General features: G+C 44.7%; 1 protein-coding gene across 1 annotated transcript; it reads right to left on the reverse strand.

Annotated features, from left to right (window-relative positions):
• Positions 1 to 227: 227 nt before the first annotated feature.
• Positions 228 to 23,574, reverse strand: LOC142183086 (cyclin-dependent kinase 4-like). Its single transcript, XM_075257997.1, has 7 exons — positions 23,342 to 23,574; positions 16,687 to 16,822; positions 13,008 to 13,175; positions 8,839 to 8,948; positions 8,026 to 8,076; positions 3,066 to 3,198; positions 228 to 413 (listed from the first exon to the last, which is right to left on the reverse strand). The coding sequence occupies exons 1-7, from the start codon at positions 23,557 to 23,559 to the stop codon at positions 273 to 275; spliced, it is 957 nt and encodes a 318-aa protein (XP_075114098.1). The 5' UTR covers positions 23,560 to 23,574; the 3' UTR covers positions 228 to 272.
• Between the last annotated feature and the right edge of the window lie 829 nt (positions 23,575 to 24,403).

A 24,403-nucleotide genomic window follows, 5' to 3' on the forward strand; every position in this document is an offset into this window, starting at 1 on the left:
TGTTCCAGCGGGGCGCGGGGTGGGCCCCGAGGGTCCATGGACCCACAGGTGTAGGAAGGGCCCGCTGCAGACACAAAGGAAACAAGCCTGCGCACCGCTTCAGGTGGGTCCCGCAGGGAGTCAGGGTTCCGCGGACGAAGTCGCGGGTAAAAGCTAGTATTGTATAAAACAAGGCTTGCTTAGTGTCATAATAAAACCCAATCATTTTCTATTGAGAATCTAAAACAAAAAAAAAAAAAAAACAGCAGAGGTGTCCGGCGTCCCCAAAAAATTTATTTCACTTCATCTGCTGTGGCTCCTGCATGTGGGAATGGTTCTGACGTGGCGCAGGCCTCGAGGTCCTCTGAGAAGAAGGCGTGTTGTAGAGCCTGGGATGAAGATATGCGCCTTAAGGGGTTAAACGTCAACATTTCCTGGAAGCAAAGGAACCCTTGTCAGTATTTAATACTAGCATCTGCCTGCGACTTCGTCTGAGGGTTGGCGTTTGCGCTGAGCCGCCATTATTTAGCCAATTTGTGTTGGTTAGGATCCGTCGTGCGACCCCGCGCCTTCCCTTGCGCTACCCGCCCCCTTCCTCCCCCATGCCTATGCCACTTCTCCCCCTCGCTCACCCGTCTGTCTCTTGTCCCCTCAATCCCCTCCCACGGCACCCACCGGCTGTCCCCCTCCATCCACCCCACGCGCCCCCCCTCCCCAGGAAACCCCCAAATCCCGACGCTCAGAACACCACCCCTCCACAAACTCCCCTGCCATGTGCCCCCCCCCCCCCCCCCGATCCTGCATGCTCCTTTGCTCTCCTCCTGCGGTACAGGTTGCAGACCAGAATCTGCCGATCTACTTACCAAAGCTCTCCATGCTATACTGTGAGCGACTACATTCAGTGGCTGCATGCTTGCTAGATCCCCGACTGTGTGGCAGCCTACAGAGCCCGCAACTGCCAGCAGCCGTTTGATACCTGGCAGAGGCGAAAGAGTTCAGGCCCCCGGCGGGAGCACACTGCCCGCACAGCCGATGAAGTTCTCACGGGCCAACACCACGTCCGCTTCCTCGGGACGCCCTCCGGCACAGCCGATGAAGTTCTTGCGGGCCGACACCACATCAGCTTCCTCAGGACGCTCCAGAGATTTCAGAGGCGCCATCTTCTTCTGCCTGCAGGCTGAACAATAGCTCTGCCCACACAGTCGCACCAGCCAACCGGGGAGCAGCTGAAGGGCCTGAGATGACGAGAGCCGCACGCAGGCGGTAGACAGAGAGACCGCAGTGCCAAGCCAGGGGCTATGGGGGCGCACAGCAGTAGGCACATGTGAGCACCGAGAATCAGAAGTGACAGCGATTGGTTACATATAAGCGGTTTAGCGCCACCGCCAACCTGCAGACGAAGGCACGGGCAGATGCTAGTATATAATATATATTAGATATATATTATGATAAACCAAAAATATGTTGGTGTGGAAAATATTAGATCAAATTGAAAACAAAAAAACACTAATCCCTAAAACATAACTTTTAATAATATAGATTAAAACACCTTGGGAACTGCCCAACCCTACTTTTCAAAGACACTCAAGGGGAGCTGATCAGTGTGACTACAAATGTGTCGCAGCATAATAGAGTAACTGAGAACTCTGCATCTAAAGCCACATCAATAGGGTCCCTAGAAGTACTCGGCTGACCCTCTCTGTTGATAGCATTACATGCAGATAATCCAAGATGGGGGGGGGCCTAAAGAGGACCTATCATGTAACATGGACTAATGACCCCCATTCAACCATATGCATGTTATGTTTTAGGTGTCAGGGGTCTTTTGTTTTCAATTTCCTCTGGGACTTATCTATATGGATATTACTTAGATAAGGCATGTCAAACATGCGGCCCTTTACAGGCATATCTGCGGCCCGCACAAAAGTCTCAAACTTTGTCTCTACACTTTAGAGACAAAGTTTGAGACTTTTGTGCGGGCCGCAGATGTACAAGGAAAGTGAGCGGTGGATTGGGGCGGCCCTGCTGGATGCAGCGCTGCTCCAGCGGCCGCCCCTCACCCTTCGTAGAGAGCAGGTCTCCCTGCCTGCTCTGCCCCCTCCTCCCTCCACTCCGCCCCCTCCTCCCCACACGCCGGGTGACGTGGCCACGTAATCAGGCTCTCACAAGACCGTTGAGCAGGCTGAAAAGCAGAAGCAATTGTGATTTTTCAAGTATTTAACCCCTATCCTACGGATAGGGGATAAGTACTAGATTTATGATGATGGGGGGGGGGGGGGGGTTTGGAGTGCTGGGGAAGGGTTGGGGTGCTGGGGGAGGGGGGCTTTTTGATGTCTGTCTGGCCCTTCCTTGGGCTTGAGGACTGTTTTCCCACCCACCTTGTAATTCTTTCACTTGGGGGTGCTCCTATTAACCCCCAAGCGCAAGAATTGCAAGTGGGTGGGAAAAAACAGGGAGGGCCAGACATCCAGAAGCCACCCCCCCCCCCCTTCCCCAGCACTCCAACACAATAATGGTGTCTGCCAGCTTTAACTGAGGTGCCATTTTACCGGCAATCGCAGGCACCCGGAGCAAGATTCGGGGTCTGCGTGCATTTTTATGGCAGCCGGGAGCCTTGTGAGGCTCCAGCCTGTCATTCTGTACTTTCTATTGTAGGCTACTCTATGTAGCCTGCAATAGAAATGCCGGATTTTTGCGATGGTATTAGTGATCAGTCCCCTAGGCCCAAGCCATTAGCTGCTGTGTGCGGCCCTCGCAACAACCTCTTGTTACTCATATGGCCCTCAGGGTACCCTGAGTTTGACATGCCTGCCTTAGATAGAACTTTCTATAGCTGCGTTGTTTTTGTAAGCCTGACCATTAAGGACAGCCTTCTCAGCATTCTAAAAGGCCAGACACAGAGGGGGTTCATTTCAGAAATAGGTGCATGTCTCAGAGCTAGGACCTCCATCTATAAAGACATTTATGGCAAATTCCCTGGATATGGCAAATGTCTTTCATGTAAAATTCCCCTTTACCATTAAAGGCAATACAGCATTCCCCAGATGGAAAAGTCTATCAGATAATACATCCAGCAGAATACTTACCAGCAGAAGCTGAGCCCCTGTCGCATCAATTTCAGGAACAAATTTCTCTACAGGCTGCTGACTCCTTGGGGAGAAGGCGGATCGTGGTAAAGTGACATCTGGCCATTCTTCTTCAGAGGGGAGTCCGATCATACTATAGAAGAGGAACAATCGGAGAAGATAGTAAAGGAAGGGCCCCCTTTTAGTTGTCAGTATTTACATGGCCCCAGAACGTTATACACATCAGTAATTCTGAAACCCTGAATCAACACTGCTAGAACCAGAAGGTCCTATAAGGTGGCCCAATATCCACCTAAGATGGTCAGGAAAAGTGTCCCTATCATCTTTATATTTTTTTATTTAATATACATATCCTACAAATATTATATACTGTATTTTTCGGACTATAAGACGCACAGGTTTTAGAGGAGGAAAATAGGGAAAAAAAATTTTGAAGCAAAAACTGGTAAAATATTTAATATATGGGAGTTGTAGTTTTGCAACAGCTGCAAGGCCACATTGACAGGTGACCCTGCAGCTGTACGGGGACGCATAGAGTGTTTTTTTTTTTGCGGGGCCAGAAGTACTTTTTAGTTTACCATTTTGGGGAATGTCTATTGCTTAGATCACCTTTTATTGAAAAAAAACCGGTGGTTTATGACATATGATCTTCTACTTATATATATATATATATATTCTAGGGACAGGAGGTGATTTAGAACTTTTATTTATTTCATATTTTTATTATATATTTTTAAAGCTTTTTTTTTTTTTTTTTTTTACTATTTTATTCCCCCCCCGGGGCTTGAACCTGCGGTCGCTTGATTGCAAGTCCCATAGACGGCAATATGGGACATTCTGTGTATTAGTATTACGGCTGGTCATAGAGACCAGCCGCAATACTAATATAGCAGTGACAGGCCGGGGAGCCTCATTAGGCTCCCGGCTGTCACCCGAACAGGTCGGCTCCTGCGATATCGCCGCGCAGGAGCCGGCCTGCATCTTTACAGGTACGGGGGAGGCACAGGTTCGGGGGAGAAGGGGCCGCTGATACTGACCCGGCATCCGCTGTACTAGAGAGGCGGATGCCAGTGAGAGATAGACGCCGGGGCCTGAGACATCGCTGCCCTGCCCTGCATGAAGCCAGCTCCCGCTGCTGGCTTCATGTAGGGCAGAGGAGCGCAGCGATGTCGCAGGCCCCGGCACCTGTAATGGCGTCTATCACTTGCCGGCTTCCGCCTCTCTATTACAGCGGATGCCAGGCGCCACATTCGGCCTATAAGACGCACCCTTCTTTTCCCCCCAAATTTTGGGGGAAAAAAGTGCGTCTTATAGTCCGAAAAATACGGTAGGTGAAATTTTGTGAGTTTGGATGTTTGTTCCTCAATCACACAAAAACCGCTCAACCGATTTCCGTGAAATTTTCCACACTTAGTTCATAGGCAGGATTGAAAGATAGGCTACTTATTGTTTTTGCCAGAAGGCGCAGAAAACCAGAACTCATAGCAGCGGCTCTGCAATCCCACACACTTCTTAGCATAGCAAGCCACAAACTCCCTAATGCCACCTCCGGACTAGCCCCTAACCCCAGGAAATAACATTTACATATATTTGCACACTTCCCCGCCACAGCATCTTTGCCGAACACCAGCGCAATCGGGATCCACGACACTGACCGGCCAGCCACAGCAACTACACTGTATTTGCAGGAGCATGCGCACATTGCAGACTTCCAGAATGTGTTCCGGGATGCCACCACTTTGCGGTTGTAGCCTAGGCCGCAGCGCCGGAAGTCCCCGACGCCGCACTCAACTTACTGGTCTTGCGCCTTCCCAACCCTCCAGAGGTCTCAACGCAACAAAGTCCTGTGGCGCAGGGGAGGGGGAAGGGGCAGGAGCTCCAGGGCCAAGCGGTAGATACGGAGCCCCCAGGAGCAAGTAAGGGAGAAAACGGAGCGGAGGCACGCAGGGGGACGGCGCCGGGGGCGAATGCTGACAAACATAGCCTACAGCGCTTGGATACCTCTACGTGGTCTATGGAAATTTTGCACCTCCAGTAGCCAGAGCAATTTTCACAGTTTTGAGACTGACAAATCAAACCTAAATTGCAACATTAAAAAAGCATCCAACCCCCCCATACCTATATATTTTCTTAAAGTATACACCTGCAGCATTGTCAGAATGCCACTTGGTACTGTATGCGAACAGGCACCTTCATGCAATTTTGATTTAAAGTGAATGTTTTATGAAAAAATACAAATAAATGTATATTAGTTGCTAAAAGCGGAAACCAAATAATAAATTAAACGCACCAAACCTCTTAAAAATAAGAGTTCAACATGTGCAGAGTTCAATCATATCACTATGGCCTACACCCGCATGCACGTGTCTTCAGAAAATCACCAGAACCGGAAGGAACAAAAATCTGCTTTGAAGCTGGAAATGTTAAAAAAGTATCATCCTATAAAATGTAGGGATTACATACCGTGAAAAGTAAGTGAACCCCTAAACCCTATATATTTTTTTGAAAGTAGACAACCTGAAGATTACAAATGTCTTAATGGGTCATCGATAGCCACATCATATATACAACCACCTTCATGCAACTTTGCAGCAAACAGAAAATTCCAAGCAAAAATTGCACAAAAATTCAAATTTGCCACTAAAGTGAGGCTCAAGCAATCTCTTTCTCCAAACTAAATGTACTTTCCAAAAAACTGCAATATGTGAGGTGTTCATACATACCACACACACACATATATATATATATATATATATATATATATATATATATATATATATATATATATATATACACACACACACACACACACACTCTGTGTTCCACATTATTATGCAAAAAGTGTTTAGGAGTGATAAGCTAAGAATTTTTTTGTTTGTCAGTTAAACTCATCGATGGTGATGTGTGTCAGCGCTCTTTATATCACTGAAAGCAATTGCAGACGCCTGTGCTAATTAGTTTGGCAGGTGTGTCCAGTAAAAGGCAAGACTACTTAAGAAGGCTGTCCCACATTATTAAGCAGCCTACATTTTCAGCCAAAATGGGAGAGAAAAAGGATGTGTCAGCTGCTGCGAAGCAACAAATTGTGGAGCATTTAGGTCAAGGAATGACTACAATCAACATTGCCAAGACACTTCATCGTTAGAGATGAGCGAACACTGTTCAGATCAGCCGATCCGAACAGCACACTCCCATAGAAATGAATGGAAGCACCTGGCACGCAGACTTTGCCAGCGGCCGGCCCGCTTAACCCCCCCGTGTGCCGGCCGCTTCCATTCATTTCTATGGGAGCGTGCTATTTGGAACGGCTGTTCCGAACAGTGTTCGCTCATCTCTATTCATTACACGTGTGCATGCAGATGAGGGAAAATTGAGGACTCTTTCCAACAGACAATTACGTCAGGTTAAAAGAGCAGCTGCCAAAATGTCTTTTCATAGCAGCAGACACGTTTTTGAAGCTGCAGGTTTGTAGCTGTGTGCAAGCCATCCTGTCGACCTCCTCTATCCACTGCACACAAGCAGAAACGGCTCCAGTGGGCCAAACAATACATGAAGACTGACTTCAAAATGGTTTTGTTCACCGTTGAGTGCCATGCAATGCTCGATGGTTCAGATGGATGGAGTGGGGGACGGCTGGTTGATGGACAACCCATGCAAACACGGCTCCGGCGCCAACAAGGAGGAGGTGGAGTAATGTTTTGGGCTGGAATCATGCGAAGAGAGATTGTCGGCCCCTTTAGGATCCCTGAAGGGGTAAAGATGAACTCCATAATGTATGTGGAGTTTCTCAAACAGCACTTCCTTCGTTGGTTCAAGAAGAAGAATCGTGCATTCCGCAGCAAGATCATTTTCATGCATGATAATGCACCGTCTAATGTTGCAAATAACACATCTGCACCTCTGGCTGCTATGGGCATAAAAGGGGACAAACTTATGGTGTGGCCCCCATTTTCCCCTGACCTCAACCCCATTGAGAACCTCTGGAGCATCATCAAAAGGAGTGTCTATGATGGCGGGAGGCAGTTCACATCACCATCCAAAACCTGACAAATTCAATGGACAAGAGACTTGGACAAAGGTAAACGCCTGGGTCACAGCGCCAATAACCTTCCTGGTTATGTTTAGAGGGTATTACATAATGTGACACCCCTCCTGGTGTCACATACAGGTAATGCACAGATAATGATGATCATTCATTATCACTGTGCACGCTGCAGGGCTGCTCCTCCCCCCTCCCCTTCTGCTACATTTCACTAATGCTTCCGAGACAGGAGGGGGGGTGTGCACTTTAAAGCCCTATGTCTCTGGGCTGCATTAAGATATCTTGATGATTTAAAATTAATTTTAAAGAGGAGAATCTCGTTTTTAGAATTATACCAAGCACTTTATGATAGAACTTAAAATTTTGGAGCGATTCACTGTTGAAATGCAGTCCGAATTGAGATCTGCAGTTGGATCTCAATGCCAAATAGGTTTTCAACAGTGAATTGCTCCAACAGTATAAATTCTATCATCAAGTGCTTGGTATCATTTTAAAGATGAGATTCTCATCTTTAAAATGAATTTGAAAGCATCAAGATATGTTCAGGCAGTCCAGAGATATCGGCATTAGTAGGGAGGATGTATTAGCTACAGCCTCCGCTACTGAAGTGCCACCCTGGGAGGACGTAGAGCTACGTCCTCGGCAAGAAAAGAGTTATAGGGGTTGGTTTTTTTTAATTATACAAACAATAACATTTGTCTCTCAATATTGGTCTGAAAGTGGACAACCCCTTTAAATTCTTGTGACAAGAAACTAAAGCTCATTCGCACCCTGCAAGTTAACTCTTTATAGGTAGCCCAGCGCAAAAGCAGTTTAACCATGGAAGAGGGGGTCATCTACAGCGCACATGCAATATTCACAGATAACCCGACACCAATTGTTCTTTGCGTTTCCCCAATTCTGCATTACACGACTTACTCAAAAATCTTGCACAGTTGGTCGACTTCTGAATTCCCACAAAACAGAGGCCTATAAAAACAAATTTTTTTTTTTTTTAAATCTTAGACAATCTCTAATACTTCTTCTGTAATATACTACATAGGCTATTTATACAGGCATTGCTAACAGTCAATATAATAATATAAAATATTGGGGTCAACTTTACATTACAGTAAGTCTAGCCCTTTATTCTGCAAGGAGTTTGTATGTTCTCCCCGTGTTTGCGTGGATTTCCTCCCATTCTACAAAGACATACTTAAATAGGAAAAAAATAAATAAAAATGTACATTGTGATCCCTATATGGGGCTCACAATCTACAACAAAAAAAACCCAAAACAATGACACACATCATCCGATAAGTGCAGACAGCGATAGATATTAGCCTTTTTAGTGTTGAATGAATGGGAACACTGCAAAAAATATAGCACACCGGGACCCTGCGCCCCTAACCCCAGAAAAGCCAGTGTTACTGACTACTTGGCTACTATATCCCAATTTGCAACAATACTAAGGCCTGGTTCACATCTATGTTCGGGTAGTCCGCTTGGTAATCCCCCCCTCGAACGGAATACCAAATGCATTAAAAAGCGGGTAGCTATGAAAGCACACAGACCCTATAGACTATAATGGGGTCCATGTGTTTTCTGCACGAATCAAGTGGAGATAAATGTACTTCAAGCAGCACATGTGTTCTCAATGGAATCTGGACAAAGTTGGTGCAGGTTTGGGCAATAACCTGGCCATAATTTCCCATTCCTTATCCACTACATATCACTATATAGAGTACTCACTTCCGCCTGAACATCTCTGCAAAGATGCAACCCACACTCCAGATGTCTACTGGTGTAGCATATGAGGACTGAAGAAGCACCTCCGGAGCGCGGTACCACAGAGTCACCACCTGCAGACAAGAAATAACATTATTCCATGTAGTCTATATGAATCTCCACAATACATACAGTGTTAGCCAAAAGTATTGGCGCCCCTGCAATTCTGTCAGATAATACTCATTTTCTTCCAGAAAATGATTGCAAGCACAAACTCTTTATTAAGTATTAATATCTTCATTTATTTTGCTTCCAATGAAAAAACACAAAAGAGAATGAAAAAAAAGTCAAATCATTGATCATTTTACACAAAAGTATTGGCCCCCTCAGCCTAATACTTGGTAGCACAACCTTTAGACACAATAACTGCGCACAACCGCTTCCGGTAACCAGCAATGAGTTTCTTACAATGCTCTGCTGGAATTTTAGACCATTCTTCTTTGGCAAACTGCTCCAGGTCCCCCCTGAGATGTGAAGGGGGCCTTCTCCAAACTGCCATCAAGAGATCTCTCCACAGGTGTTCTATGGGATTCAGGTCTGGACTCATTGCTGCCACTTTACAAGTCTCCAGGGCTTTCTCTCACCACCATTTTCTAGTGCTTTTTGAAGTGTGTTTTGGGTCATTGTCCTGCTGGAAGACCCATGACCTCTGAGGGAGACCCAGCTTTCTCACACTGGGCCCTACATTATGCTGCACAATGTGTTGGTAGTCTTCAGACTTCATAATGCCATGCACACGGTCAAGCAGTCCAGTGCCAGAGGCAGCAATGCAACCCCAAAACATCAGGGCACCTCCGCCATGTCTGACTGTAGGGACCGTGTTCTTTTCTTTGAAGGCCTCTTTTTTCCCTGTAAACTCTATGTTGATGCCTTTTCCCATAAAGCTCTACTTTTGTCTCATCTGACCAGAGAACATTCTTCCAAAATGTTTTTGGCTTTCTCAGGTAAGTTTTGGCAAACTCCAGCCTGGCTTTTTTATGTCTCTGGGTAAGAAGTGGGGTCTTCCTGGGTCTCCTACCATACAGTCCCTTTTCATTCAGACACTGACGGATAGTACGGGGTGACACTGTTGTACCCTCGGACTGCAGGGCAGCTTGAACTTGTTTGGATGTTAGTTGAGGTTCTTTATCCACCATCCGCACAATCTTGCGTTGAAATCTCTCGTCAATTTTTCTTTTCCGTCCACATCTAGGGAGGTTAGCCACAGTGCCATGGGCTTTACACTTCTTGATGACACTGCGCACGGTAGACACAGGAACATTCAGGTCTTTGGAGATGGACTTGTAGCCTTGAGATTGCTCATGCTTCCTCACAATTTTGCTTCTCAAGTCCTCAGACAGTTCTTTGTTCTTCTTTCTCTTCTCCATGCTCAATGTGGTACACACAAGGACACAGGACAGAGGTGGAGTCAACTTTAATCCATTTCAACTGGCTGCAAGTGTGATTTAGTTATTGCCACCACCTGTTAGGTGCCTCAGGTAAGTAACAGGTGCTGTTAATTACACAAATTAGAGAAGCATCACATGATTTTTCAAACAGTGCCAATACTTTTGTCCACCCCCTTTTTTATGTTTGCTGTGGAATTATATCCAATTTGACTTTTTGACAATTATTTTTGTGGTTTTCCATTGAAGACAAATTAAATGAAGATGATAATACCAAAGAATTTGTGATTGCAATCATTTTCTGGAAGAAAATGAGTATTAGCTGACATAATTGCAGGGGTGCCAATACTTTGGGCCAACACTGTATAGCATCACTCACAGTTAGTAATATACAAATGCTATTTCTTTACAGTCATGTGCACCGCTCTGACCAGACACTGCCTTCCACCCGCAGCAGGAAATCCCAGCAACACCTAAAGCACATCGGAATCACTGTGATAAGATGATGGTTTGGGGGAAACAGAAATCATCGGTGTCATCCCTAGGTTAGTAACTCAGGGTGGTATAGTGGTCCTTAAAGATTATTTGACCTACTGCTCCAACAGATGGCCTACATTACAGAACTACTATGTCCCATTGTCACTGGTTGTGGTAAGCCGCAGTAGCATACACGTTCCTCTACATCTCCTGCCCGAGAAACTGGATAGGAGACGGAAACCAGCAGTCAGTTTTCAAACCCATTCATTTGAATGGGTTTGCAAAGTGTCCGTCCATGAGCATCTTCTGCCTCTCTGCGGCGAAACCGTTTTTTTTTTTGTTTTTTACCAGACACAGTTGGACATGCAGGACTTTGTGTCCGGTTAAAAAAAAAATATGGTTTCGCTGCAGAGACCACAAAACGCTCACGGGCGGACACTGACTGCTGGGTTTCCAACTACTGTTGGCAGAAGATGGAAACCTACAAAGCGGAGACCGGGGCGCAGATGTGAACCCGCCGTAAGCCTTATAATGTCCAAAATAAAATAGAGGACGAGTAAAAGATGATGCTGATATACAGCAGAGATATGGTAGATAATATTTATCAATGTATTTGGGTGGTATGACTGTCTGAAAAGCAGAAAATTTCACATTTTGAAAATTGCTATTTTCTTTTCCAAATTTCTATCAAATTTCCTATTTTTTTAAATATTAAATAGTGATCAATGTTTAACTCTAACATGAAATACAATTCGTCACGAGAAAAACAACTCAAAATGTAAGTTACAGCCTCTCAATGCTGTAAATGCCATATAAAATGACCTGTCAGTTTTGAAAAACGAGGCCTAGTCCTTAAAGGGGTTGTCCCATCACAAGGATCCTATCTATACTGTTTGTTAATGTGAATGTAAGACTTTTCCTAAATACAATGCTTCAGCAAAACTGCTTTGTTTGGCAACTATATTACTTTATTCATTTTTTTGGGACACATCCCTTGACTTATCTGCTCATCTGAGGGGGGGAGGGAGAAGGGGCTAAGTGCACGGGAGCGAGCCTGGAGGGCGGGGTAGTTTACCCTTTGGGGGGGAAGGGGCCGCCAATGCAGACTGGCATCCGCTGTAATAGAGAGGAGGATGCCGGGGAGGGTTAGACGCCGGCACAGATGCACAGACGCCGGCACAGGTGCCTGCAACATCGCTATGCTTCTGCCCTGCATGAAGCCAGCAGCGGCAGGAGCGATGCTGCTATTCCGGGGGGCGGAGGAGCTCTCATAGACCAGTCTAGCCTTCACAATGCGAATACAGACCCGGTATCCGCTGTAATAGAGAGAGGCGGATTTCGGGTCTGTATTCGCATTGTGAAGGCTAGACTGGTCTATGAGCGCGCATGCAGGGCCAGCAGCATCTCACCGCTTGGCTTTGCATATGTGACCCCGCCCACCAATGACGCAACAAAGCCGGAAGACAGACGACTTTTCACAACGAAGACTGGTGAGTATGCGACGTGGGACAACCCCTTTAAAGTACTTTTAGGCTGTGACCTTAAGGGGTTAAAGGGACACTCCAGTAATTTCCCTTGACAAAAAAAATACCTCCCTGCTCACAAACTCAGCCCCCCCCCCCCCCCCCCCCCGGCACAGTCAGGTCACCAAACCCCAAGCATTGTCAGCAGCAGTTGACACAGCTTTACAGGGACCTTCCAGGACCTTTAGTTACGTTACTTAAAGTCCTACAAGGTCCATTTTTAGAATTAGCCCTGCAGTGTTTTGTAGAAACAGGAACTAGAGAAGGCAACAAGTACAAAACATGGGTAGAGAAACTATATTAGTGAGATCGCATGAGCAAGATCAGATTAAGATCATTGTTAAAGTGGGAGTGTCGCTTTATAAGGTTGAAAGGCGCCTTTGTCATGAGACACAGAAGAAAGCAATGGGAGCTGCAGAAATGATTGCACCGCATGGCTTCAGTCTAAGGGCATTATGTGGCTACATCCTATTGTCTTAGAAAATGAAATGTCTTCTTCTTACACCTGGTATAAATCTGCATAGATGGTAAGGGAAACCATTAGAAACAACCAGTATTTAACCAGCAAGGATTGGGTATGTTGCAGTGTGCCCCATATAACCTTCCCCTCCACCCGCACCCCCATTTCTCCAGGAAGGCAGACAGGAGACAGTCGCCATATGCAACGGATGGTTGGTAAACTTGACCAATATTTATCCAATGTGTACAGCCATCTCAAACACATGATGCAGAAGGAGCTTTTACTTACCACAGGGGTTAGTGCCATATGGAAGCTGTAAATCCGTGCTAGGCCAAAATCTGCGAGTTTAACCTGTCCACAGCTGGTCACCAGGATATTCTCTGGCTTCAGGTCACGGTGCACAATGCAGTTCAAATGAAGGAATTCGAGGCCATAGAGGAACTGCCTCATCAGGTTCTGCGGAGGGAGACAATACACAACATAACTAACAGATCCCTAGATCAGCCCTGCCAGGAGAAGGCATGTGTTATATATCTGAGACAAAAACAACAACATTAGATGATGAGGCGGATACTAATAATAAAAATACACTATTAATAATAATAATAATAATACAAATAATATGATACAGTCATATGGCAACAACAGTGCTTGACACTGGAGAGACACACTGCACTGCACATATTTATAGAAGGGGAATACAAAAGCGCAGTTATGATGGGTCATAAAGATTCTTATGGAGCCTTTTTTTTAGGCTTTCCTGACTCAAAAGAAAAAAAAAAACTCCAAAAATTCATGAAAATTCTCCTATTGATTTCAGCTGGAAGTCAGCTAGCCTCCTGCCCTATCTTGAGGCAGAAGAAACCTATCCAAGTCCTAGTGAAGTGAATAAGAGACTGAAAAACAACTCCAAAAACAGCACAAAAAAACCTGGATGACTTTGAAAAATGGTTCCTAAAAACCACGCCAAATTTGAAACTTTTTTTTTAAGCTTAACATAAGAAGCCAAGTAAACCCACCTTTGAAGAGACGCTTCAGAATATTTTATGGAAAATGCAAATACTAGAACTTCTCTCTCACAAGAGCCAACAGGTCATGCTGGGCTCCACATACTCGCCAATGGCTGTGATATATAGTAGCAGCATAGAATAGATAAAATGTAAAAAGAGACCTTTCATATTCTCTGAGATTAGCGGTATTATATACCACTAGAGAGCTGAGAATTTGCTGAATTAACTAACGGCACCAGGACCAACTTCCATTTTTGTAGCGATACACACTGCTCAAAAAAAATAAAGGGAACACTCAAATAACACATCCTAGATCTGAATGAATGAGCACAGGTGACAGCCTGGAGACGCCGTGGAGAGCGATCTGCTGCCTGCAACATCCTTCAGCATGAGCGGTTTGGCAGTGGGTCAGTAATGTTGTGGCGTGGCATTTCTTTGGAGGGCCACACACCCTTGCATGTGCTCGCCAGAGGTAGGCTGACTGCCATTAGGTACCGAGATGAGATCCTCAGGCCACTTGTGAGATGCTGGTGCTGTTGGCCCTGGGTTCCTCCTAATGCAGGACAATGCCAGACCTCATGTGGCCGGAGTGTCAGCAGTTCCTGCAAGATGAAGGCATTGAAGCTATGGACTGGCCCGCCCATTCCCCAGACCTGTATCCGATTGAGCTCATCTGGGGCATCATGTCTCACTCCATCCACCATCACGTTGCACCACAGACTGTCCAGGAGTTGGCAGATGCTTTAGTCCAGGTCTGGGAGGAGATCCCTCAGGAGACCATCCACAACCTCATCAGGAGCATGCCCAGGCATTGTAGGGAGGTCATACAGGCACATGGAGGCCACACTCACTACTCGGCCTCATTGTGACATGTTTTAAGGGCATTACATCAAAGTTGGATCAGCCTGTAGTGTGTTTTTCCATTTGATTTCCATTTATGATTTTTGTGTGATTTTGTTGTCATCATATTCAACTTTGTACAGAACAAAGTATTCAATGAGAATATTTCATTCATTCAGATCTAGGAGGTGTTATTTGAGTGTTCCCTTTATTTTTTTGAGCAGTGTAGCACACCGCCGATGTCAGAGGACATGAATCGTCTTCTGTGAGGCTCCACATTGCAGATTTTGCTGCAGTTCTTTGAGCCAAAGTCAAGAGTGTATAACCAATAACCTTCTTCCCCCCTCTGTCCTATAACTCTATTCCTATGTGCCCCTCTGTACATAAATATGCATCCTTCAGAAATAGTTTTTAGATATACCTGAAGAAGAAGCCGAGAGCTTAGAAACGTTGTAATCTGTCACCATTATGAGTTAGCCATTTAAAAAAGGTATCAACTACTGAAGACTCTTAAGTTTTTTTATTTTTATATTACCTACCCACTGGCTAACACGGTACAAAAACAAACATTTTCCTTACGCTCATTTAAGAATCAAAGCTCATCCTCCAAGCCTTCTAGATACTGTGTATACGAGCAGGCACACAAAGCCGCATTCTGGATGTCATACAGACAAAAGCAGCATTGACACCTCAGCCAGATCACTTAGTCCACATTTCCCTTCAATAAACCTTTAATTTTAATTTTTTTTTTGGTGAAGAATCTAAGACTGCTTTACAGATCCATTTTTTTTTCTCCCAAGCAAGACATATTGCAAAAGACTAGCCATACACATTACATAGCTGTTGGATGAACAAGCTTTGATATACATGTACACTGAGCTTGACCAAGCATGTCTGTGTTTTATGAATAAGATGTTGTCGGACACCTTTTATGGTCCCTTATTTTTGCCTAAGAACAAAACCACTGAACATGTTAAATCCAACTTTAAGATTCTTCTCACCCTGCCTGTATCTGGCTTTGGGGGGGAGGGGGGGACAGTAGGACCCCATACAATTCAGATATCAGCATTTCCTTTTAGCACAGACACTGAAGCATGGTTGTGCATGTGGTTTTGTTTTTTAATGGGGATTGACAAAGAAGTTGACGCCAGACAGCTCTGGTTACAGCCCAATATTGAAAACAAAATATTGGCAAGGGAATCCGACATAACCCCCCCCCCATTCTCCTTCTCTATTACACTGAAAAACACATGCTGATGAGAAGGATGGCTTATAGGAACCTTCAGGCTTGAATTATGTATGGAGTGCACAGAATCTCCCGACATATATGATGGTATACCGATAGACTTTCATTGCCAAATCTACATCAAATCATGAATATCAGACATAACACGTGTATAGCTATTCTGTGGAGGGATTTATAATAAATGTGTAAGAAGCTGTTCACATGAATGGGCTTAGTCTGTGAAACACTGTTTTAGTGATACGGTACTAAACATACACCCTTCAATTCAGTACAGTATCACTACTGCTGTTCATGAGCTACCGCCATCATAACTCACTATGCTGACTTGCTTAGGAGCCACACCATACAGGGATACTGGTATTAATATAAAAGGCCGATACGGGGATCTGTCCAATTGTCAGCAGGGGTCAAGAATGAAGTTTTTGCACTAAAAGGCAGAGAGCAACTTCACCATAAACCTAGTTTTTAACAGTAAGAACTGGTAAACTTGATGGATCCAGGTTTTCTTTTTATAACCCAATCACTCCATGTGAGTGGAGAATAGAAAGCCTATACATACAATGGCTGTACATACAGGCTCTCACCATTTAAAATTTGACATTATCACCCATTTACCGTAAGTTAAAGGGCACAATGTAATATTGCAGGGCTACAGAAGCATATACAATAATAGCTGGGAATCAGTTTGTCATGTAGAACAAAGTAGTAGCAGTAAGGTATTTGTGATATATTAGATTTTATCTAGCCCATGGTGTCATTGTTCTTGGTAATCTTTGAGAAAAGCAAACACATACATCAACATGATATTTATGACACTGACTGATGTATAATCACTTATAATATTTGGGGATATCAGAGCGGATACAAGTACCTTGATGGTATCGATGGGCAGGCCAGGAGGAAGAACTTTATTCAAATAAGTGTGTAGGTCTTGATCCACATGCTCGAAAACTAAGGTAACATTTGTCTCCCCTTCTGTCCGGGCAGAGGTGCAAACATTCATCAACCTAGAGTAAAATATGAAATATCCATATTGTTATTTCCTTTAAGTATACTTCAAGTTATAGCTTATATATATATATATATATATATATATATATATATATATATATATATATATGTATGTTTCAAAGGTTAGAGCCCACCATCATGAAGTGATGCTATACCCCATAACTAGCAGATGGGAATACCCCTTTAATGTTGCAAAGAGGCCATTTGGTCTCCTCTTTTAAAAACACTGATACCATTCTTGGTCTACATTGGTGTTCCCAATCAGTGGCTGCTAAGCCCCCAGCTTATGACGCCCCCACATCATCTGGTTATAGCTTTAATACACTCCCCCCCTTTGAGATTTCGAGAGCCTCACATTCAAAAAGTGGCTGGAAACCTGCATAAGAGCATAGAGCGGTAGTCTGTATCACTGCTACTTACGGATAAGCGAGGACTGAAAGTGGACGGCCATTTAAGATTTGTATACAGATTGGTGGTAGAGGGGGTTATATGGCAAAGCCAATAGGTTGCACCTGTTAAGTCCGCCTTGTCTTATTGACTTAAAGGGACTCTGTCAGCAAAATTATGCTGTATGAGCCCCACATATGTGTGAATAGCCTTTAAAAAGGCTATTCAGGTACCGCTAATGATATTTTAAACTACCCCCCCCCCGTTTTAAAATAAAACCATATATGTAAATCATACCTTAGCGTGCACGGTAGGCGGTGATTCACGGTCCAACGTCATCTTCTGGCACGCCTACCTCTTCTTTCGGCGATGCCCTCCGGTCCTGTCTTCTCCCCGGCTTCATTGTCGTCTTTTTCCGGCGGTTCAAATCCGATTGGTACAAATCCGGCGCGTGCGCAGTAGCGCTCCCTCCAGAGCTATAGCAGTGCGCACACGCCAGATTTGATCCAATTGGGTTTGAACTGCCGGAAGATGACAATGAAGCAGGGACCGGAGGGCGTCACCAAAAGAAGAGGAAGGTGCGCCAGAAGATGATGTCGGATCGTGCACGACTGCCCAGCATGCACGCTAAGGTATGATTTACATATATGTTTTATAGTTTTATTTTAAAACGGTTGGGGGGTTTAAAATAAAATTACTGGTGCCTGAATAGCCCTTTTAAAGGCTATTCACACATATGTGGGACTCATACAGCATAATTTTGCTGATAGAGCCCCTTTAAGAAGAATCATGTGACGGACGAATGCAACGCCAGTCACTAAAAAGGGGCCACAGCAATCAGACCCCCAGATACCAATGACCTCTCCACAGGAATATCTGGAATATCTCACTAAATAGACAAGCTTGACATGTCTGCTTAGAACGTGGCTGCAAACACCTGTAGGACTGGATTTCTGTGCATTAAAAATAGTCACTTTTCTAGCTTTTTCAGTCTGGTCATACATATATAAGAAGCCCATGTATGGTCCTATTCTAAACCACACGAAAGGGCCAAGACACTTCCTAGGCATTGGTCAGTTTCTACCCATTTTGCAATCTGAGTCTTTCCACATCACATGTACAATTGTGCGGGTGATGGCAAAGAAACTGACACGGTAGGCCAGAGCTACACTGCAGATTTTTCTTTTCTAGCGCTACTTACTAATTTTAACTACTGAGCCACAAAGTGGTCCAAATGAACCAACAGGAGCGATATCAAACTGTACGGACATCACTCAGGTGCACGACACGTAGGTTGTGGTATAGCCAAGGCCTTACCTATAATGCCTACCCAACCTACCCCAGGACAAACAAAGACCCTCAATGTGAGACGCAAGTAAACAGCAGCATAGATCAAAAACCAGATGATAATGGATGCAATAGACATTTTATGAAAATTAAAAAAAAGATGTAGAATGTAGAAATTCAATACATTTCTGCTCAGTAACAAGGCAGAAATAAGCAGAAAAAGGAAAGGCTGTGCTAAGGAGATAAACCCCCCAACGATCATAACTATGGAATCTGCTTCCCAAGTACAACAGATACCAAGAACAGGTCACCAGGCCTACATAATGCACAAGGTAAACAGTTACAGCTGCTCTGGGTGCTTTGTCTGTTTAACCCTTTCTGTTTCAAATCCATAGAAAAAGCACATTGCAAGTGATACATAAAAGTGTGAAAAAAACAAAAACAATAAAAAACAGAACAAGAGCGGCAACAAGTATCAGTAAAACAGATTTTTACAAACGTAAGATATAGTCATAGACTACTTTTTATATCTGTACAAGCAGTAACAATTCCTTGGGACCAGTAGAAGGATGGCTGGGTACAGAGGAGGATACAGCTGGGCTATATTACCAGAGGATGCTTACTTGGTTAACCCTTTCAACAGTAGAGCAACACTGATCAGCACAAAATATTCCCTGATGCTACATTCACGTCTGTGCCGGGCAGTTGTTTCCTCTGGTCCACTGAAGGACCAGAAGAACCGAAAAATAGACTATAATGGACCCTGACAAAAACAGGCAAGAGCAGAGCCAGAGGGACCTCATTGACTATTGTCCCCTCCTTCTTCTCTCCAAATCAGAGGTTTAGTTTTCTGTCCAGTGACAGACAGGACACCTTGTGAATGTAGTCTTATGTTGCATAGTGTGGTGACATGTCAAATCATTAGTTATTATTGTTGTTGGAGGCAGATACCCCCACTGATCCCTAAAACAGGAGGAATAAAGCCCTATGAGATCACCATGCCTCTATATTTAGCAGTGTACTGAGCCCACAAGCTTATCCCTGTACTGTCTACCCTGTAGGCTAAAGCAGAAATACATTGCAGATACAGTACCACTCTGGAGGACCCAGAGATTATTATATAACACCAGCATATACCACAAAACCATACAGTGATGGTCATTACTAGCATAGGTTCCTGACCCTAATCCAAATTTTCCATGAACCGATCACTGTTTTTGGCGTCTTCAAGAGACTCCTGCGGACACAAGGAGAACATATAAACACAATATAGATGTTGTCCTTGGTTGGATTTGGATCCAGGACTCCAGCACTGTTGACCATGGGGCCACCGTACTACTGTACACTTCTCCCCTATAGCTTGTGGACAATGCAATGTTCTCTTTTCCAGCTGATTGTGAAGTCAAAAAATAAAAGAGCAGCTGTCCCCAAGAACCTTTTATGTGAGAGACGAGGGGCACAAAACAGAACATGTCAGATTCTGGTGCTAAAAACAATGACAAGTACATTATTTTACTTCCCCTTAGAAAGTCAGAAAGAATGTCTTCTATAATAGTTGCTTCACGCTTGCGTGCAAAGCTTATCCTTTGTATAGAAGTTCAGAAAGACCACACTGTACTGCAGGCAGTCATTACCATAAGAGTCCTGAATTACAAGGGGCACTGCGCTTATTCCATTTACACGTGCCAGGAATAGATGACAGGGACATTGGAGAGTGGCTCTCATCACAGCGAGCTAAGCCCCAGCCCTGCTTTATCCATTGACATCATCCTTGTCCTTCTAACTGTAGTGGGTTACAACAAACAGGATTACCGTCAGTAGATGCAGCCTGCACACACTGCCTGTAAACTGCAGCAGCTTCAGACACCTTAAGGAGATCTCTACAAGTGATCTGTATGGGGTGAAGGTCTTGGACTCTCTCAAATCACATACACTAATGAACAGTGAACACTAGTGAACAGGATGAAAAATCAATATCGGGCCAGAAAACCCCTTTAATATCATCAATATCATATCGGTGGGGGCCCAATAGCCAGCACAGCATTGCACATTACAGTATGTAATAGTTGTGCTTGAAGTTGCAGTTCAGTCCCATTCATTTAAATTGGACTGAACTGCAAACCATGTGACAGATGAAGATGACGCCACATGGCCTGTGAAGCAGAACTCATCCAAGGTCTGCTATTACTTCTAACATCTGATTGGATGGGTTGCTGGTGGGGTCAGATCCCCGCTGATCTGACAGTAATGAGCAATCCTCAATTTAAGTAATGGAAAACTCCTTTATGATATATTAGAATGTGGCTAGTTATGCCAAAAGAGTCCCACATCCTACTATCAGGTGATACGGCTGTCACATTTGGAGAGGGGCTGAATGATAGCGTACACGGCTCTCCACATTCACTTTTATGAAGGTTATGGAAACAGCCACACTCATGTGCTTGGTTGTTTCCGTAACTTCCATAGCAGTGAATAGAGCGTGAATAACATATAGGCATCGCCCCCTGTGCATATATTCCCTGCCTGGATTTGGCAGGTTAAAAAACAAAAGAAGTGAATCAGGCAGATAATAATAGTATATACATGTTCTAGATGGAAATACTCCTGTACAGCCTCAAGGGCTATTCCCAAATTTATAAAGGGAATCTTACACACAATTTTCATATAGCCATAGAAGCTACAGAAGCATTTCAGAAACAAAGTAGCGAGTCTTTCCTGCAGGCTGTAGTTTGTGCCATTTACAGCCATCATGGTGCCATTTTTATGTTCTAAAATACTTATGAAAAATGTAACCGTCAGGCCTATAAATGGTGCAAGAGTTTTACGGCTACGCTGTAAACGTTACTGGGAGCGTTGTATCACAGCCCACAAAATAGCTTGAGTGAAAGGTATGCTTAATACAGGAGAACCTTAAATTCGAAGATTTCAGAATCCTAAAGAAAAGCCTTACTACCCTGCCCCAATCCCATGTTCATAGTGATGTTGCGACTACATATAGCACTCCTGTAATCTATGCAGATAGAGACTTTACGCTGCTGATCATCAGAAGCCAGGGACATGGCATTCTGGCATCCTCAAATACTGTACAACCGCAAATGTGGGAAACAAGACATAGTCACACAGGCATAACCCAGCTTAATTGTGGTCTTTCCACTTCATGGCCCATTGCAAATATACATGGAAAGTCTTCTTAGCTTATGTGAGCCTGTGTTCTTTAGTCTGCTCACTGCGTGAGTCAGTGCAGAAAATTCTGCTTTTTCTTGGTGGTGAGCAAAAAAGCCACAAATTTATGTAGTGTATGAAGGTCATCGGCTTTCATTTCTGAGCACTTCTGAAGTTTACCTGGAAAAAACTACCGTACGTTACATGAGTTTACAGACAGAGAGGTGTTCAGCAGGATCTTGTCAAAAAAGGCATGTGACATCATTTCCATGCATGTATCTGCCCTTTCCCCTTATTGGGAAACCCAGTGTTTCTATCATACAGAATGCTTAGAAAGAGTTAAAAATACTCACCTAACCAATCCCCTGCTGCGACACTACCTGGGTCCCTCATGACACACTGGAAATTACTGGTTAAGGTGGTCACCAAGTCAGCCAGATACTGGCTGAGCTGTCATTTTCTGTTTCTCAGGAAGTATCCCAATTGTGGACCCGTTCTGAGAACTCTGGAAAGACATTTTTCTATCCATCTTTAACATGCATTTTTGCCTGTTACAGGGGTGAACCTGGGCTTTCTGCTGCCTGAAGCGGCATCAGAAAGCCGCCCCCCCCCCCCGAGGAGGGGGGGGGGGCTAAGGGGGGGGTGTGTGTGTGTCACAAGAAAGGGGCGTGGCCGAGCAGAAGGGGGCGGGTCAAGCGGAAAGAGGGCGTGGCCGATCGGAGCGAGCGGCGTTCGCAGGCAGAGAGCAGGCAGGGAGAGGACCTGCTCTCTGCCTGAGTGTGAGGGGCGGCCGCTGGAGCAGCGCTGCGTCCAGCAGGACCGCCCCAATACACCGCTCGCTTCCCGTGTCGGGCTGCAGACACGGTGATGCTAAGCCAGTCCAGGACAGCTTGTCATAGGAAGATCTACAAGACCCAAATCACCGTCACAGTCAGGTATTACATAGATGTCTATAGTAAAACATACCATATGGTTTGTGGCATTCTCTAGGTCAGAGGTTTAGGTCGTAGGTAAGAAATTTTTTCTCTACAGATTTAGAAAAATACATGTTCACCCTTAAAGGGGCTCTATCATTGACAAAAGTCATTTTTAACTAATCATATACTTGCATAGCCATTAGAAGGGCTATTTCACACATAAGTTTTGTATGTAAATTGCCTCCCCGCTCACACTGTACAGCGCGATAGACTCTGCTGTGGAGAAGGACGTTCCTGGCTGACTGTCAGGAACGCCCTTCTGACTGTAAAGCGCTACGGTACCGGGACCGATAGCGCTTTACCCGGGGCACAGATCGGGAAAGCCGACAGTGCGCTGAATTCAGCGCACTGTTGGCTTTCCAGCAGTATATGGAACTGCCTGTGCCCAATCGGATGAAAGGTCCTCTTTAAGGGTTAAAGTAGTGAATAGACAAAAAGTCACTAGAACACTTGAAATTCATGGCATTCATGGGCCCCCTTGTCTTAAATCTGGAGAAGTGGAGCTGCCATATGGGCAATAGAGGGTTTGGATACATCATAAATGCTTAATAGAAATTAATATATATATATTGGATAGAATTGCCCTTTAACCTTTATCATAATTTTCTTTCAGCACACCCTTGCAAGTAAACAGTTATTCAGAAAAAAAGGTTAAGATAACACATTGCCTTCCTGTACAGCTCAGCCTCTCCGTTTACTCACTTTACAATATTTGGATGGTCAAAATGCTCAAGGCGTTTCAGCAGCGCCACCTCCCTGACCGTAGATGGGGGAAGACCATTCTCGTTGGTCTGAACTCGCAAGTTTTTAAGGGCCACAAACTTTCCGCTTTGCAAGTCTCGTGCCTTATACACAGTTCCATAGGCTCCAGCGCCAATTTCTTCGACAAGTTCATACTGGTCGCGAATCTCTTTAGCCATAATCCCGAGTATGTGACTTATGGTCTAGTTCTCCTTCTGGAAATAAGACAAAAATATCAGTTAGTGAATAACACCACAATAACCATATACTAGGGCCTGGAAGATCCTAAATGGGCACCTACTGAATAAGTAAAAATAAATAAATAAATAAATAAAACCCAGTGAATATAAAACCCTATAGGTATAGGCTCCTGAATCATTAAAATGATTCTAGTTCCATTACTATAAGTAATCAAGACAACATACTGTAAGATGAGCTGTTTGTTCAATACAGTATTGTATTGATCACTGTGTGAGCAAAATGGGGGAAAGGGGGTTCGGGCTGTGTGTGAGCAAAATGGGGTTCAGGCTGTGTGTGACCAACATGGGGGTGCAGTCTGTATGTGAGCATGATAGAGGGGTTCAGGCTGTGTGTGAGCATGATTGTGGGGTTCAAGCTGTGCGTGAGCATGATAGTGGGGTTCAGGCTGTGTTTGAGCATGATTGTGGGGTTCAGGCTGTGTGTGAGCATAATTGTGGGGTTCAGGCTGTGTGTGAGCATAATAGTGGGGTTCAGGCTGTGCGTGAGCATGGTAGGGGGGGTTCAGGCTGTGTGTGAACATGATAGGGGGGTTCAGGCTGTGTGTGAGCATAATAGTGGGGTTCAGGCTGTGTGTGAGCATGGTAGGGGGGGTTCAGGCTGTGTGTGTGCATGATAGGGGGGTTCAGGCTGTGTGTGTGCATGATTGTGGGGTTCAGGCTGTGTGTGAGCATGATAGGGGACTTCAAGCTGTGTGTGAGCATGATAGGGGACTTCAAGCTGTGTGTGAGCATGATAGGGGACTTCAAGCTGTGTGTGAGCATG

This window comes from Leptodactylus fuscus, chromosome 10 (assembly GCF_031893055.1).
Source record: "Leptodactylus fuscus isolate aLepFus1 chromosome 10, aLepFus1.hap2, whole genome shotgun sequence".
NCBI lineage: Eukaryota > Metazoa > Chordata > Amphibia > Anura > Leptodactylidae > Leptodactylus > Leptodactylus fuscus.